The sequence below is a fragment of the Aquarana catesbeiana genome, linkage group LG02 (assembly GCF_042186555.1).
Source record: "Aquarana catesbeiana isolate 2022-GZ linkage group LG02, ASM4218655v1, whole genome shotgun sequence".
Classification (NCBI taxonomy): Eukaryota; Metazoa; Chordata; class Amphibia; order Anura; family Ranidae; genus Aquarana; species Aquarana catesbeiana.
In genome coordinates, this window is record NC_133325.1 from 55,319,802 (window position 1) to 55,338,744 (window position 18,943).

The window sequence follows — 18,943 nt, forward strand, 5'->3', positions numbered from 1 at the left end:
TCTGAAAGAGGTCTGTGAGGAACAAACATTTTCTCCATGCTGGAAGTAACAGGTGCAGGCAATTCTGGTAATTGAGAGGTAAACGAGAAATCCTGGACAGCCACACTCAAAAGTAATCTTCGATCTCTATTTAAATATAATCATAAAAATACATGCCATAGCATCGCAAAACAGGAAAGCTGACGCGTTTCACACTGTAGTCAGTGCTTAATCATAGCTGTGATTAAGCACTGACTACGGTGTGAAACGCGTCAGTTTCCGGCTTTGTGATGCTGTGGCATGTATTTTTATGATTATATTATATTTATATTTAAATGGAGATCGAAGATTACTTTTGAGTGCGGCTGTCCAGGATTTCTTGTTTACAGATGTCTTTCAAGTCGCCGCCGAAGTCGGACTGACATGAGGTTTTGAAAAACTGCACGTTCAGATGAAGTCGCACGATTTCAAAGCCATGTTCAGTGTGAACGAGGACTTAATGCAAGAGTCTGATATAGGAAGCAGAGCTGGAATGGAGGGAAGGGAGGGGAGACTGAAGGTCAGAGTAGCGAGTATAAGGGCTTATTCTTACCAGCAGCATTTGGCTGCATTGCCTTGCTTTATGTCCTAATGGTTCAGTTCACACCAATGCACTACACTGGTGTGTGCTTAGAAAAAAAAAAAAAAGAAGAAGAATAGCAAATGACATGTTCCATCTTCCCATAATGCATTCCACCTCTCAGTGCCACCTATCAGTGCCACCTATTAGTGCCCATCAGTGCAGCCTCATCAGCGCACATCAATGAAGAAAAAAAAATTACCTGTTTGCAAAATTTTATAACTGTGAAATGGTTTTTATTGTAAAAAAAAAAACAAAAAAACAAAAAAAACCCAGCAGTGATTAAATATCACCAAAAGAAAGCTCTATTTGTGTGGAAAAAAAAAAAATCATTTGGGTACAGTGTTGCATAACCGCATAATTGTGATTCAAAGAGTGACAGCGCTGAAAGATGGAAATTGGCCGGGGCAGGGGGTTTAAGCGGCCAGTAAGCAAGTGGTTAATATCGTTTGAGTTTGGTTGCATTGACGTATCATATGAGGATATGCTGCATATTTGATGTCTTTATTCACCATTGTATTCTTTTCACTTGTTATGAATATGATTCACATTATATAATAAGGATTATTTGTCAGTAGCCATGCCCTTTTCAGGTATTATTCTTGCACATGTTCTAACCTTATTCACTTTTGATTATTGTTTTATTTGGCACTTCACTAAGCCACAGTAGAGGGGTAGCACTTTTACAATTCACTATATAACAGTCAACATTGATTAACCGCTTCAGCCCCGGAAGATTTGGCTGCTGAATGACCAGGCCATTTTTTGCGATTCGGCACTGTGTCGCTTTAACTGACAATTGTGCGGTCGTGCGGTGTTGTACCCAAACAAAGTTGACGTCCTTATTTTCCCACAAATAGAGCTGTCTTTTGGTGGTATTTGATCATCTCTGTGGTCTTTATTTTTTGCGCTATAAACGAAAAAAAAAAAAAAAAGAGACAATATTGAAAAAACAAAACAAAAAAAACAAAAAAAACCCACACAATATATTGTACTTTTTGCTATAATAAATATCCCCATTTTTTTTTTTTTTAAAGCAAATTTTTTCTCAGTTTAGTCAGATATGTATTCCTCTACATATTTTTGGTAATAAAAAAAATCGCAATAAGCAGATATTGATTGGTTTGCGCAAAAGTTATAGCGTCTACAAAATAGGGGATAGATTTATAGCAATTTTTTTTTCTTTTTTTTTTTTTACTAGTAATGGCGGTGATCTGCAATTTTTTTCGTGACTGCGACATTATGGCGGACACATCGGACAATTTTGACACATTTTTGGGACCATTGGCATTTATACAGCGATCAGTGCTATAAAGATGCATTGACTACTGTAAAAATGTCACTGACAGTGAAGGGGTTAACACTAGGGGGCGATCAAGGGGTTAACTGTGTTCCCTGCTACGTGTTCTAACTTTAGGGGGGGATGGGACTTGCTAGGGGATTAGATAGATCGGTGTTCATACTTTGTATGAACACACGATCGGTCTCTTCCCCCCTCAGAGAACCGGGAGCTCTGTGTTTACACACAGAGCTCTGGGTTCTCGCCGTGTCACGAGGCAATCGCAGGAGCGGCACTCGCATCGGCCCTGGGGGCGAGCAGCAGGAGCGCACCCCTAGTGGCCACAATAAGAAGTGACGTGACATGACGGCGATTAGCGCAGCCGAGCCATTCTGTCGCAGTAAAACTGCGGCAGCTGGTCGGCAAGCGGTTAACAGGGCCAGCTTTAAAGGGTCTCACATCCCCAGATGATGCTGGTTACAGAGAAACGCGCATGTTGGAAGGTGCCTCGCGCATGACGGTATTCTCCAAGTCGGCCTGACCGATTGGACCTGCTGGTTGTTTGTAACACATGCTGGGTAATTCCTTCAAAATTGTAAGTGTGATTTTTATAATTTTATTACAAATTTGGTGAAATACTACACTATGTGGATTTTCTTCTGTACCCTAACTTCCTCCATGGAGTCTATCTTGGCTTATGAGATCGTGAAACCTTTGCATGCAAGATCGTGGTGTTTATGGCTGCTATGCAGCAAGGCGTCTGATGGTCTCCTTGTGGGATCAGAGCAGCTGATAAGGAGCTAATTTAAATCACTTGTTGCGATTCCTTTTCGGAGCACTCTTTCTTTGGTGCACGTTATCATTCCTTTACGGCAAAGAGGGACTACTGAAGTTTAGAAAATCTGAGCACCTTTTTTGCACTATATATACACAGTATCTCACAAAAGTGAGTACACCCCCTCACATTTTTGTAAATATTTTATTTAGCGTCATATCCAGTGGTTGTCTTTGGGAAATAGACATATGAGTGCTGCCAACATTGCTGCAGAGGTTGAAGGAGTGGGGGGTCAGCCTGTCAGTGCTCAGAGCATACGTCACACACTGCATCAAATTGGTCTGCAAGGCTGTCATCCCAGATTTTCCAGAAGGAAGCCTCTTCTAAAGATAATGCACAAGAAAGCCCTCAAGCAGTTTGCTAAAGACAAGCAGACTAAGGACATGGATTACTGGAAGCATGTCCTGTGGTCTGATGAGACCAAGATAAACTTATTTGGTTCAGATGGTGTTAAGCGTGTGTGGCAGCAACCAGGTGAGGAGTACAAAGACAAGTGTGTCTTGCCTACAGACAAGCATGGTGGTGGGAGTGTCATGGTCTGGGGCTGCATGAGTGCGACACTGGGGAGTTACAGTTCATTGAGGGAACCATGAAGGCCAACATGTACTGTGACATACTAAAGCAGAGCATAATCCAGTCTCTTTAGAGACTGGGCTGCAGGGCAGTATTCCATCATAACGACCCCAAACACACCTCCAAGATGACCACTGCCTTGCTAAAGAAGCTAAAGGTTAAAGGTGATGGACTGGTCAGGCATGTCTCCAGACCTAAACCCTTTTGAGCATCTGTGGGGCATCCTGTGAAACTCTATTTTATATAGATGTGTTACACACAGAGTGATATATTGTAAGCATTTCTCTGTTTTAACTTTGATTATGGCTTACAGCTAGTGAAAACCTAAAAATTCAGTATCTCCGAAAAATAGATTATTACATAAGACCAATAAAAAAAAAAAGATTTTTAATACAGAAATGTTGGCTTACTGAAAAGTATGTCCATGTACAGTATAGTATGCACTCAATACTTGGCCAGAGCTCCTTTTGCATGAATTACTTGCATGAATTACTGCATCAATGCGGCGTGGCATGGAGGTGATAAGCCTGTGGCACTGCTGAGGTGTTATGGTTGCTTTGATAGCGGCCTTCAGCTCGACTGCATTGAGTCTGGTGTCTCATCTTCTTCTTGATAACCCCCCACAGATTCTCTTTGGGGTTTAGGTCAGGCGAGTTTGTGCTTGATTAGCCAGCAGTGATACCATGATCCTTAAACCAGGTATTGGTCATTTTGTCTGTTTTTGGACTTTATAAAACACAGTGGACCAACACCAGCAATGACATGGCTCCCCAAATCATCACTGACTGTGGAAAGTTCACACTGGACATCATGCAACTTGTATTCTGTTCCTCTCCACTCTTTCTCCATATTCCGGGACCTTGATTTCCAAATGAAATGCAAAATTTACTTTCATCGAAAGAGGACTTCGGACCACTGAGCAACAGTCCAGTCCTTTTTCTCCTTAGCCCAGGTAAGGCGCTTCTGACGATGTGTCTGGTTCAGGAGTGGCTTGACACAAGGAATGCAACAGTTGTAGCCCATGTCCTGGAAACGTCTGTGGTGGCACCGTGAAGCACTGACACCAGCCGTAGTCCACGCCTTGTGAATCTCCCCCAAAATCTTGAATGGCCTTTTGCTTTACAATCCTCTGAAGGCTGCAGTTATCCCTGTTGCTTGCGCATCTTTTTCTACCACACTTTTTTCCCTCCACTAAACTTTCCACTACCATGCTTGGATACAGCACTCTGTGAACAGCCAGCTTCTTTAGCAATGACCTTTTGGGACTTCCCCTCCTTGTGGAGGGTGTCAATGACTGTCTTCTGGACAACTGTCAACTGAGTAATCTTGCCCAAGATTATGTAACCTACTGAACCAAACTGAGAGACCATTTAATGGCTCAGGAAACCTTTACAGGTGTTTTGAGTCAATTAGCTGATTAGAGTGTGACACCATGAGTCTACAATATTCAACTTTTTTCACAATATTCTAATTCTCTGAGATATTGAATTTTGGGTTTTCACTAGCTGTAAGCCATAATCATCAAAATTAAAAGAAAGAAATGCTTGAAATATATCACTCTGTGTGTAATGAATCTATTTGAACTGAATTAGGGAAATACAGTAAATTAACTTTTTGAGATGCACTTGTTATTTATATATATATATATATATATATATATATATATATATATATATATGCGCAGGAAAGAAATTTGAAATGTATGGCAGGCCTTAGTGAAGTAAATAAGAAATAAAATGTCCCACAAGTTCCCATTAGGGAGATTTACACTCAATTCCTGTTCTGTTTACAACCTTAACACGCAAATCTACCCAGTGGTGACACAGGCAGCAGTAAAATAGAAATTTCAAGTCTTTCGTTCTCGATCCAAAACTTTAAAAAATAGTTTTGGCTGGCGTTACCCTTTAACATGTTGTTATTTATATCAAATTCTGAGTATGTGGAATGTCCCCACGAAAGGCTAAAATGTCTGCTTGGGCGGACCATTCCCTCCGATGGACGTGCAGTAGTAGAAAACCAGGTCTGTAACTGACTACCCCTGAATGTGAAAATATAAAGAGAAGGGAAATGGAGTTTAATAACAGGAAGGGCTGAGATCAGGAACCATTCCAGATTCCTGAGCAAACAATCCTGTACAGCCATCAAGATAAAATGTTTTATGTTTATTTGACTTTATAAGGCAGGAGCCATAATTCATTTTATGGATATAGATAAAAAGATGTGGTGGTTCAGTATTAAACTGCATTTGCCCCTTAAAAAAAAAAGGTTTTAAATATTTAGAAGCTTTATGGTCACAGCATACACTTTTTTTTATAACATCAAAATTGCAATAGTAATAAATTATATTTTACAATCCAGTATAAAAAAAAGGTAGACGATGTGCATTTGGGGCCGTGTACCTGCACTTGCACGGCTGTCAAACTGGGAAAAGTCTGTGTCCATGCAGCTGCTACATCCCAATTAACATTAATGGGACTGCCTGCAAGGGGATGCACAGAACATCTTTACATCGCCATGCAGGCAAACCCATCCCTTGCACAGGCATATGCTGTAGTACACCCATGTGAACGAAGTCTAAGGATTTTCAACGCAGTTAGTAAATCAGCTTCAAAGAGTCAGAGGGCAAGCTGCTTTTACCAGGAATAGCATTGCATTTATCAGAGCTCAGCTCTCATCGATGACTACTCCCTCCCCCCCTATTGACCTGTGATATATGGTGTACCCTCTCTGTATTCTTCTCCCTCTACTTCTATGGTTCCACATGGGCCCCGATAGGAGATTGACTAATGGCATTATACAAAATCTTCCACTGACCATCATACCAACTAATACTACTATTGTATGTATTACCCTTTTAGGGCACAGAAGAAGATTCACCATTCAACCCAAAAGACACCTCTAGAAGCTCTGTGAAATCTTAGAAGATGTACAGTACCATGCAAAAGTTTTAAGCAGGTGCGGAAAAATTCCATAAATTAAGAATACTTCAAGGAATTGAAGTGTTCATAGTTTATTTTCATAATTACCAAAATGGAAAGTAAACAGAAAAGAAATCCAAATGAATCAATATTTGGTGTGACCGCCCTTTGCCTTCAAAACTCTGTCAATTCTTCTAGGTAGACCTGCACACAGTTTCTGAAGGAACTCGGCAGGTAGGTTGTTCCAAACAGCTTGGAGAACTAACCACAGATCCTCTGTGGGTGTAGCCTGCATGTAATCCCAGACAGACACCATGATGTTGAGATCAGGGCTCTATGGGGACCAAACCATCACTTCCAGGACTCCATGTTGTTCTTTACACTGGTCATAGTTCCTAAGGACATTTGCTGTATGTTTGGGGTCTTGTGCTGCAGAAGAATATTTGGGGCCATTTACATGCCTCCTGATGGTATGGCCTGATGGATAAGTATCTGCCTGTATGTCTCAGCATTGGGGACACCATTGATTGGGCAACATTGAGGAGCGTAGGCTCAGTGGTTGACCAAAGAATGAATGAATGACTTGTACAGCGCTACCTATGCGAACTAAATCGCCTCAGGGCGCTTTTTAACCTACCAGCATGTCTTTGGAGTGTGGGAGGAAACCGGAGTACCCGGAGGAAACCCACGCAGGCACAAGGAGAACATGCAAACTCCAGGCAGGTAGTGCCGTGGTCGGGATTTGAACCAGCGACCCTATTGCTGCTAGGTGAGAGTGCTATCCACTACACCACTGTGCTGCCCTCAATGTAGCAGATGAAAGACACATCATGCTTACTTCCCTTAGGCATCGGAAGATGTCCAGCAGTGCCATCAGCACAGAACTGTGGGAAACCAGTGGAAAAATTGCAGTCAAAAAGCTATACCTCCGACACGGAAACAAGGCTAAGTGACTCAACTATGCATGAAAACAGATGAACTGGGGGGGGCAGAAAAATGGCAGCAGGTTCTCTGGCCTGATGAGTTCAAAATTTGAAATATTTGGCTGTAGCAGGAGGCAGTTTGTTTGCAGTAGGGCTAGAAAGCGGTACAATAACGAGTGTCTGCAGGTGACAGTGAAACACGGCCAAGGTTCCTTGCAAGTTTGGGGTTGCGTTTCTGCAAATGGAGTTGGAAATTTGATAAGGATCAATGGTGTCCTCAATGCTGAGAAATATAGGAAGACGTATCCATCACCACATACCATCAGGAAAGGAGTGTGACTGGCCCCAAACGTATTCTACAGCATGACAATGACCCCAAACATACAGCCAATGTCATTATGAACTAGCTTCAGCATAAAGAAGAACAAGGAGCCCTGGAAGTGATGGTTTGTCCCCCACAGAGCCCTGATCTCACCATCATGGAGTCTGTCTGGGATTACATGAAGAGATAGAGGGATTGGAGGCAGCCTACATCCACAGAAGATCTATGGTTAGTTCTCCAAGATGTTTGGAACAACCTACCTGCAGAGTTCCTTGAAAAACTGTGTGCAAGTGTACCTAGAAGAATTGATGCCGTTTTCAAAGCAAAGGGTGTTCACATCAAATATTGATTTGATTTGGATTTCTCTTCTGTTCAGTTACTTTTCATTTTGTTTATTCTTATCAATTAACTATTAAGGCCCCTTTAACACTTGTACGACTTCAAAGCCACCCGATTTTGCCACGATCCGACTTTGCCCTATGACTTGAAGTCCGACTTCAATGATCAGGGATCCGACTTTGATCCCCAACAATACCAGGCACTGTCTGGTATGAATCTTTAGGGGGAACTCCATGCACAATGTAAAAAAAAAACGAGGCAGTGGAGAAGACCCAGCAAAAGAGTGAGAATATAGCGGAGAAGACCTGGCTGAGGCAGAAGATAGCGGACAGAGGGAGAAGAACCAGAGAGAGGGCTAGAAGACATCAGCGGAGAAGAGCCGGAGAGGGTAGAAGAAGCCGGAAGAGATCCCGGAGCTGCCTAATAAATTACTTTAAAAACATGTGTACTGTGTTTTTAATTTTGACACTTTTTTTTTTTTAGGTGAATGGGTAGGGGTACAATGTACTAGGGCTGGGAGATTTTCTTAAAAAAAAAAAAATCTTCGATTCTCTTAAAAAAAAAAAAAAAAAAAAAAAACTTGATTCACGATTCGAATCGAGTTTTTTTTTTGGAAACCGCGCCGGTCCCGAGGCGCTGCGGGCATGAGCTTTTAGGCGAGGCCGCGGCTTCGGCCTAGTCCGCGGCGTCCGGCCTAGCGGACTAGGCCGAAGCCGCGGCCTCACCTAAAAACTCCTTGCCCGTAGCTCTTCAGGCCCGGCGCGGTGTCCGCGCCGGTCCGGAGGCGATGCGGGCATGAGTTTTTAGGCGAGGCCGCGGCTTCGGCCTAGTCTGCGGCGTCCGGCCGTAGCTGCGGACTAGGCCGAAGCCTTGCCTAAAAACTCATGCCCGCAGCGCCTCGGGACCGGCGTGGTGAAAAAAAAAAAATCTAAAAAAAATCGATTTGCTTAAATTTTGAATCGATTTGACCTCTCAACTCGATTCAAGATTTAAATAGATTTTTTTCCCAGCCCTACAATGTACCCAATACTCATTCACATAGGGTGGGTGGCAGGGATCTGAGGTCCCCCTTGTTAAAGGGGGCTTCCAGATTCTGATAAGCCCCCTGCCCGCACACCCCGACAACCAACGGCCAGGGTTGTCGGGAAGAGGCCCTTGTCCTCATCAACATGGGGACAAGGTGCTTTGTGGTGGGGGGGGCACAGAGAGCCGGTGTCAGTCACCAGCTCTCTGCTCTGCCCCCCTCCCCCCTCGCTCACTGGAGCACTGGGCTATGGAAGGGGCAGGAGCGGCCGGCTGTGAGCCTGAGCAGAGTGCCGGTTCAGGCATGTGGGTGTATCCCGACTCCATTGTCACGATCGTGGCCGACTCTGTGACGTCAGCCCGCTGTCTGCTGAAAATGGGTCACAGGAGTGCAGAACAAACTGTACTCCTGTGATCCACAGGAGGAGTACAGCCAAACTAGCTCTGGCTGTACTTCAACATTTTGGTAAACCTCTTTGTATCATTATTCTTTGGACCTAGAAGAAGGAGTAGACCCTGAAAGCTTCCCCTAGAAAAAAAAAAAATGAACTGTTAGTGCCCATTCACACCACAAAAATGTGCACTGAAGAAAACAGCTCGTTTGTGCAGTTTCTTTAGCAGCCGTGCCATAACTGGCGGCTTCCACGCGCAACGTCATTGCGGCTCCAGCCAATCACATACCAGAGCCCGCAAACCCGGAAATAACTCCGGGAGACATGTCGCCAGTCACAGCGGTGTGCAGGGACCGCTGCAACAGCTTTGATCTAAGGTAAGTATTTCATAATGAGCTAGTATGCAATGCACACTAGCTCATTATGCCTTTGTCTTACAGGGTGTGTGTTTTTTTTTTTTTTTTTTCCCGGGTTTACAACCACTTTAAGCCGGCTATAGACAGAGCAATTTTCTTTCCTGCAGCGCTGACTGTGTTGATGGGGGAATCCCTCCTGTGGAGCCATTGTGTTCTCCCGGCAAAGGGGGGAGGCAGGGGAAGCCATCCCTGCTGGGAGAACACAGTGATTATTGCTAGCGGCTATAACAACCGCTAACAATAATTGCATGTAAAATCCAGCAGGCTGGTTGTACCCAAGTAGATCGATCGATAAACTTGGGTACATTTAGCCTGCCCATACATGCTTTGAACCTCGGCCGGTTCAGCAGGAATTCAAACCGTCTATGACCAGCTTTAGATAGGCAGATTAGATGGTCAGTTTTCTTCTCAAGTTAATAGATGCCACTAAATTTGTTGTGGACATCTAGGTGTCAACGACCTCTGGTCATGAAGGGGTTAAGCAACAATACCTGTGCTCTGGGACATGTTTCAAGCTGTATACAGGATACTGTGAGAATCCGCCATGTTCCACCTTCAGATCTCTCTCTGGACACAAACCCTGGAAAGCAAAAGAGTGAAAGGGAATTCCTGGATGGTGACTACCTGGAAATTAACAGGCTGGAATATAGCCAACGAGCAGGAGAGAACAATAGCAGACAGGAAGGTCACATGGTGAGCAGGACAGACCTGAAATGACAGCAATATAAACAAAATAATATGGTCTGTATACTAAGTGGTGCTCCATTATTCATACAAAGATGACTAAGTGGGTTCAAGTGTACTCTGGAATGAACAGGAAACTATAGCCTGAGTAGTTTAAAAATGAAGTTTACGTATGGCATTTTTTTTTTCTTTACACATTTACATTGATACAGCTAGGACCAATATAAATATGTATGTGCGATACATGTGGGATACCCCTGGTAATACAACGATCACCACTACCTTCCGGGTCCTGCACTGAGCGGCTGCCCTGCTGCTTCAGTAAACATAGGTCACCATTCAGATAACACTTTGCACTCTCCTAGTTATTACAAAGAGTTCTCTGATTGGACAAGGTGCCTCTCCACCTGCCTTTCCACCTTGTCCAATCAGAGAAAGCTTTGTATTCATTGACAAAATACAAAATATTTCCTAAATGGCACCTGTGCTGAGTAAGTGATCTCCTGTTTTTACTATGCAGCTGCTCAGGACGGGAGGCAGAAGCTAGTGGAGATCACCGTAGTAGCATCGGCATCGCTATAGGGGTCCCGAGTGACACAGATAGATAGATGTGTGAGGGGCCCCTTGTATGTATATATGTGTGTGAGGGGCCCCCTACTCTGGTCCAGCATGTTTCTTCCATCATATACATATACTTCCACCATCACCAATAATAGACAGCACACAGCGGAGATCTTGTCTCAGTGTGTACCCAATGTGGAGATTTCTCCTCACTTCCTGTCCTGTGAGGGGAGGGATTTGCTGCAGCACCAGGTTTCTGGGCTTTGACTGGAATCAGGTGACAACACTGGAGAAGGGGTGGTGACCTCTGAGGAGGGAGGACATAAACGGTCAGTTCGCGGACTGCCCTGCCTCATCTCCCCTCCCCCCCCACTGCAGGACAAGTCCAGCTTGCTCCCCCCTCCTGGACAAAGTGACGTTATCACGCTCTCCCCGATTGTCCTGGTAATGGGTTACTGGATTGAGTGATGGTGGCCAGGTGAGAGGCTCAAGACCCTCCTGGGGGAGAGGGGGGTGCAGAGGAATTGTATGCAATGTGAGACTGCGGAGTGCAGGGGAGGGTAATTATAATGGGGGGTGGGGTGGTGAACCAATGTCCAATATAACCATGAAAATACCTAAACTTCAGCCTTCAAAAGTAGGTATAAACCCTAAATGCTACAGCAAAAATGTTTCCATATTGTTTTCTTCTCTTGTTGCATCTCATGGCTGCTGATTTCCTGCGACCACTTCCCGTCTCCATGCACTTGTCCCTGCAATAGCTGCAGGTCAGTTCTCAAGATGTACTTCTGGATAGTACAGCGGAACACTTGGATGGACTGGCATGGACATTTATGCCCCGTACACACGGTCGGATTTTCCGACGGAAAATGTCCAATGGGCGCTTGTTGTCGGAAATTCCGACCGTGTGTATGCTCCATCGGAATTTCCGTCACACAAAATTTGAGATCTGGATCTCAAATTTTCCGACAACAAAATCCGTTGCCGTAAATTCCGATCGTGTGTACACAATACCGACGCACAAAGCTCCACGCATGCTCAGAATCAAGCAGAAGAGCCGCACTGGCTATTGAACTTCATTTTTCTCGGCTCGTCGTACGTGTTCTTGACGTTCGGAATTTCCGACAGGATTTGTGTGACCCTGTGTATGCAAAACGAGTTTGAGCCAACATCCGTCGGAACAAATCCATGGTTTTTGTTGTCGGAATGTCCGATCGTGTGTACGGGGCATTATAGTCTCCATTTGAAGTGCATGTGACAGGGTGGCAATGTAGGAGAGCAGTCAGGAGAATCAGCATAGCCACCTTATAACGGGAAATGCCAGGACAAGGACCTACAAGTATTATTTTACGGAAAGATTAGATTGAAGATTTAAAAATATTGAACGTTACTTTTCAAATGACAATGGTGATAAAAGATTATAGGAGATTTCTGCGATTGGGTTCACATTTAGGAAGTATCACTACAAACTGAAAATTCTTGCTGAATCCCCTGAAGATCTAGTGCATGTAGCACTTGGTCCTGTTCTAATGTATAGCGTAATAATGGTGTGGTTGTTGAGCTACCGTGGTTGCCAGCGTGTCTGCGCACCCACTGCTGTTTGACGGGACTTCTCTGAGGGAGACAAACACATCGGAGAGAGAGATCCCCCTGTTCACCCCCTGTTCAGCCCCACTTTACTGTACTCTCACCTACACTCCATCCTTGCTTGCCCTCCTCTCCTCCACCATTCAACATCTCTGATACTTTCCCGACAGCCACGTACTTCACTCATATCCAGCCCCTTTCTCCCTTCCAGTCCCTCTGCTTTCTATGCAGCTGCCTATAAAGCAACTACCCTGTGGCTACAATATCAGCGCAGCTCAGGCTCCACATTGTTGATAAAGTTTATTAGGATTACTACATTACATCTACGAGGCCAATGTTTTGGATTCTTTCGATGACTTGCAGAGGAAGTATGAACTACCCCGAACCGCCTTTTACAGGCATCTTCGAACTCAGGCATGTGATCCAGGCTCAGTTTGATATCCATGACACTGACTTTTCTGATTACCCACTGAGAGGGGTGCTGAGGTCTCAGGGCCCTAACGGACTTATATCAACTCTGTATATGCATTTGTTGTCTGCTACGACTGGCGGGGCTCCGCTGGTGGTCCGCACTAAACGTATCCCCGATTTATCTGACGAGGATTGGGAGGAGGCTTGCTCATCTCATTGATCTGTGTCCCCAGCTGTTAATAATAAACTGATCCATCTTTATATGTTCCATGGGTCATATTTGACCCCAGTTCGATTGCATGCAATGCATCATATACCTACCTCTACCTGCACTAGGTGTACCTGCCCACATGCGGACTTTGCACATTATGTGGCTTTGCCCAGTCATAGCAAGGTACTGGCAGCAGGTGACGGAGATATAGAGTGCAGTTTTGTCAATCCCTGTTCCATGTACCCCATTGGTGTGTTTGTTGTGAGTCCTAGACGAAAGAGTTCTGGCCGAGACATACTAAAACCATGTTCATGGAAACATTATTTATGGCTCGTAAAGCTATGGCACTCAAAGTGATTGTAAAGGATCGTTTTTAATTTTTTGTTAAATAACGAACATATCATACTTACCTCCACTATGCAGCTCGTTTTGCACAGAGTGGCCCCGAACATCCTCTTCTGGGGTCCCCCGGCGGCTCCTCCCACATCAGATAACCCCCTAGGAGAAGCGTCCTCCCGAGGGAGTTACCTTGCGGGCTCGCCCCCGAGTCAAGCATTTGCGTCCACAGACACGAATGCCGGACTCAGCCCCCCCCCCGATGCCCGCGTCATTGGATTTGATTGACAGCAGCGGGAGCCGATGGCAGCGCTGCTATCAAACTATCCAATCAAGAGCCAGGACCCCGTGGAGAGGGACAGCATGTCCCCGAAGAGATGAAGGGGCTCAGGTAAGTAAAACGGGGGGCTAGGGGGCCGGTGACTGCTAGGTGTTTTTTCACCTTAATGCATAGTATGCATTAAGGTGAAAAAACACGAGAGTTTACAACACCTTGAATTAGATTCAGCCCACTCCTCCATCTATACATACATGGCTTTGGTTAGTAAATCAGGTATTGCCTTATGAGAAGCTTGTTTTTTAACACAGAGGTTATCCAGCTAAATATAACAAGGTGTAGGATGTGTGGTCTTCTTCTGATCTCACTGTAACCAATGCTTGAAGTAACGATAATCAATAATTTTGTGTTTCTTTGTTATTAAAACGTGCATATCAGGATTGGTTTGCAAAAGAGTTCTGTATGATTATACTTATGTGAAAGATAAATGCACTGTAAATGTACCCTATTGTCTCTGTTTTACACCTGTTTCAATAAAAATAATTTAAAATTACTACATTACTGACTTCATCTCTACACCCTTGCTCCCATTAAAGTCTCACATCCCCCCACCCTTTCTATTTACTTTCACTTCTGACAGGAGGGGAGGGACACACACAGTATAGATACAGGGTCTAAAAATGAAGAGGAGGCAGTGGCTACTATGCTTTGCTGTAGCTCCGCGATAAAGAAGCATATAAATTGGGCTTCAGCCTGGGGTGGAGCTGACCAGCACAGGCAGACATGCTTCTTGACTACTCATTGCAGCCATGAACCAGAATAACGGGCAACATGCACTTGGCCCCCCTAAGGGATTTAACAAAGTTCAGGTGATGCCCCTTTAAAAGTTGAATTCTAGCCTACACCTAACTAGTCTAAAAAAATGCCCCCCTTCCTCAACACCTATGCTGACTCACCTGGTTATAAAAAAAATCTATATACTTGTATACTTAGCTATTTTCAGCCTGCTCCGGTCCAGTCACATGATCCCCTGTATCAGCCAGTGGCAGCTGTAGGGGAGAAAGCACTCAACAGTGGCTGAGACATCACCCATAGGCTCCCATGTCCCAGCCATCATCCGTGCTCCTTCATCTCCCCTGCAGCTGCTGCTGGCTGACACAGGGGGGTCAGATCATTTGACCAGACCGAAGCAGGCTGAAAATAGACAAGTACTTTCCCAGGCCTGTCTTACACATGTTAGTCAGCATAGGTGTTAGGAGAGAACATTCTTAAGACTAGTTAGGTTTAGGATGGAATTCTGCTTTAATATACAGTAAATGAATGTGATATTTGTGAAAAAAGCACACCATTCCAAGCTGCTTAAAGAGATCCTGTCACCTCCTTGAAAATTCCTGACTGGACAAGGGCTTATGAATGACACAATCTCCCTTTGTCCAATCATTGAACAACTTGTATTCATGGAAAGAATACAAGATATTTTCTGAATAGAGGCACGGCATAGCAAGTGACCTGCTGTGATTGCTGAGCTCCAGACCTGACTGTTGTCTGTCCCTTGTGTGTAAATAACTTTTTTCAAGAAAGCAGCAACCACCAGTGGGGCACACATCATTAGAGGTACCTAGCTAATGCCCCAATAAAGTTTTTGCCTACACTTCAGCATTAAAGACATTGCAAAAATCTACAGGATTGTGTCTGATACTATTAAGGTTACTTAGGGGCTGGTAGACAACTTGTGTTATAGGTATGGGTCCATGCACTTGAAAGGCCAGCAACTGCCTGGGCCCAGCGGATCGCTAACTTCTAACCCTTTGGCCTCAAGTTTCCTCTTCATCAAAACTAGGGATGCACGATGCCGATACCAAGCATTTGCATGGGTATCGGTATCTGTGCAAATGCTCTGATGCCTAATCCGATACTTCATGTATCATACCAGGCATCCTCAAGTTCGGCAGGGGGGGCGGGCAGCCTCACAGGTGATCGGTGCGGCAGTGGGGGCTTTTACAAGCACCGATCTCCCTGTATAGCTTTTCTGAAAGCCACTTCTCCTCCTCTCCCTCCCGCGGCTGCTTTATTAAAAGTTATACAGGGAGATTAGTGCTTGTAACGGCCCCCACCACCGCACCGATCATCCCCGACTGTCCTCCTCCGGTGTCCTCCCTCTCTCCGAGTCCCCGGCTCCTCCTCCCTCTCTCTGGTGTTCTCCTCCCTCTCTCCGGGTCCCCGGCTCCTCCTCCCTCTCTCCGGGTCCCCGGCTCCTCCTCCCTCTCTCCGGTGTTCTCCTCCCTCTCTCCGGGTCCCTGGGTCCTCCTCCCTCTCTCGGGGTCCCCAGCTTCCCGTTTCCTCCTCCCTCTCTTCTCCCCGGGTCCTCCCCTGTCCTGGATCTGTCAGGATGGAGAGCAGACTAAGGAGCCGGTAAATCTGTCATTTACCAGCTCCTTCCTTTTCTGAATGAACAGAGTCAGTGATAGTAAACTGTGTTTTTTGTTGTTTACGTTGTTTATGAACGGAGAGGAGTCTCCTGTCTATTCACTTTCAGTGCAGATGAGGCTGCTGAGAAAGGGACTGGGGAATCTGTGTCCTTAATACCTTTCTGTGTCTCAAAGGGGAGATGTCAGGGGTCTGTTTAGACCCCTGATATCTCACCAAAGCAACCCCCCCCCCCAATAAAAAGTAAAAGAATTGTAATAAATAAATATTTAAAAGGTAAACTCGTAAAAATAATAAAAATTAAAAAAAATACACTGACACCCCCCCCCACCCCCCCCCCAAAAAAGAAAGCATTGTAAAAAAATAACAAAAAACTATATATATAAAAATTGTAAAAAAATTGAAAAAAAACACTGACACAGTCCATGCCTCATCAGTGCCACCTATCAGTGCTGCATATTAGTGCCACTGTCACATGACCATTAAAAAAAAAAGTATTGGTAATCAGTATCTGTGAGTACTTGTACTCGGTCTAAAAAAAGTGGTATCAGTGCAACCCTAATCAAAACCAAGTAAAGCTAAATAAGGAGGGTGACCATAAATGTTTAATGCAGAATTAGAATTTTAGACTAAATGCTTAGACTTCAGAAGCCCCAACATGACTGGTTCATAGCTCCCAACTGTCCCTGATTTCGAGAGACTGTGCCCGATTTGGTCCCTCTGTCCCGCCTTCCTCCTCATTAGTCCCTCATTTTGGTCTGATCTATAGTGATGTATATAAAAATGCACGTTTTATCTTTCAAAAAATGTTTCCCAGTGCTAAACCTTTCATCCAATTTCTCAATTGCTGCATTTGTACATTTCAAAAGCCAATATAAAGGAATAATAGTGCTAGAGAAAAAAAAAAAAAAAAAAAAAAAAAGCACTTGTGGATTTATTTTTTGTATAATGCTCCTTTAAAGTGATTGTAAATTCTTGTTTTTTTTCCTATAAAAATAAACATGTTATACTTACCTGCTCTGTTGCAGTGGATTTTCACAGAGCAGCCCGGATTCCCCTCTTCTCTGGTCCCTCATTCTGGTTCAGTGCCTCCACAGAAAGCAGCTTGCTATAGGGGCACCCGAGCAGAGTCACAGCTCCCTTTGTCTATTCAGACACGGAGCTCCGCCCCCATTCACCCCTGATTGGCTAGCTGACATTGACAGCAGCGGGAGCCAATGGCGCCACTGCTGTGTCTCAGCCAATTAGTAAGGAGAATCTCGGATGGCTGAGACACTCGTGGACATTGCTGGACAGAAATGTCCCAGAGCGGTCGCGCCGTGTTGCTAGGACACAGTGTGACCCAGATCTCTGTAAAGTGTCGCGTCCACGGCTCTTTAACCATGTGATCGGCTGTGCCTAATCACAGCCGGTCACATGTAAACACGGAGATGCCAGTAATCGGCACTCCTCGCCTCACAGTGACAGAGTGTGTGGCGAGGAGAGCCGATCAGCGGCATCTCCACGCAGGGGGACATCTACACATGTAATCAGGGCACTGATCATCAGTGCCCCGATTACAATATAGCGCCAACTGTGTAATCAATCAGTGCCCACCATTGTCCACCAGTGCCAGCAATCAGTGCCCACCAGTGGCAGCAATCATTGCCCGCAAGTGCCACCAATTAGTGCCCATTAGCAATGCCAGTCAGTGCTGGCTATCAGTGCCGCCTATCAGTGCTGCTCATCAATGCCCATCCGTGACACCCATCAATGCCCATCAGTACCGCCCACCAGTGCCGCCTAACAGTGCCACCTATCAGTGCAGCATATTAGTTCCTCCTCATCAGTGCCCATAAATGCCACCTCATCAATGCCCACCAGTTCAGCCTATCAGTGCCTCATCAGTGCACATCAGTGAAGGAGAAAAAATGACTTGGTTACAAATTTTACTAATAGAAACTAAGTAAAAAAAAAAAAAAAAAAAATATTTCTCAAAATTTTTGGTCTTTTTTTTTGTAAAAAATAAAAAACCCAGCAGTGATTAAATACCACCAAAAGAAAGCTCTATTTGTGTGAATAAAATGATAAAAAAATGTGTTTGGGTACAGTGTAGCATGACCGCGCAATTGTCATTTAAAGTGCGACAGCGCTGAAAAATGGCTAGGGTAGGAAGGGAGTGTAAGTGCCCTGTAGGCCAGTGGTTAAGGAGGCGTGGCAGGGGGTGTGTCCTATGCCTACATACTCCTGCTAATAGGTGTCCCTCGATCCCATCTCAAAAGGTTGGGAGGTATGCGGCTTCTCATGGTGTAGGAGGAGGCAGCAAACCCATACAAACACAGAGAGAATGGACAAATGTCTCTGCTGAGAACAGAAGAGGGGACGCCACAAGACCCTGGCGCTGCTAATAATGAAAATGTGCAACTTACCTGGTTTTCTTTAACTTGCAATTTTTGTGGAACAAGCAGCTGTAGGATTTCATTTGTTTTAGTGCCATCGTAGCCGGCTACACAAATACCTGCAAATGTGTAAGAGAACATAATAAACCTTTAGCTATAATGGAAAAATGCTATGATGTACCCAAATTGTTGTTAGAGAGATATGTGGTACAGAATGGCAAAAAGGAAGTTAAAGGGTATGCACAGTATAACTAACATATTTTCTGCTTTGGATAGAGTAATAAAGGATATAAAAGTACGGTCCTGCAGGAAAGATTTCCCTGCACATCCTGCCCTGGAGGCGCAACAAAAAGGAAAGGAAATCCCCAACAAGCGAGGAGTTTCCATATTTGATAGTTGTCAACGGAATGTCTGCTGTGTCAGATCCCCGTCAGCTGAAGCCCAATAGAAAAG

General features: G+C 44.6%; 1 protein-coding gene across 1 annotated transcript in view; it reads right to left on the minus strand.

The window, feature by feature from the left end:
* The window catches only part of WDR73 (WD repeat domain 73), a 48,660-nt gene that overhangs the window by 22,728 nt on the left and 6,989 nt on the right, over positions 1 to 18,943 (minus strand). The window contains exons 3-4 of the mRNA XM_073612924.1: positions 18,521 to 18,609; positions 10,110 to 10,198 (exon numbers count right to left, since the gene is read on the minus strand). Of these exons, the coding sequence (XP_073469025.1) occupies positions 10,110 to 10,198; positions 18,521 to 18,609 (178 nt within the window). The remainder of the gene's footprint in view (positions 1 to 10,109; positions 10,199 to 18,520; positions 18,610 to 18,943) is intronic.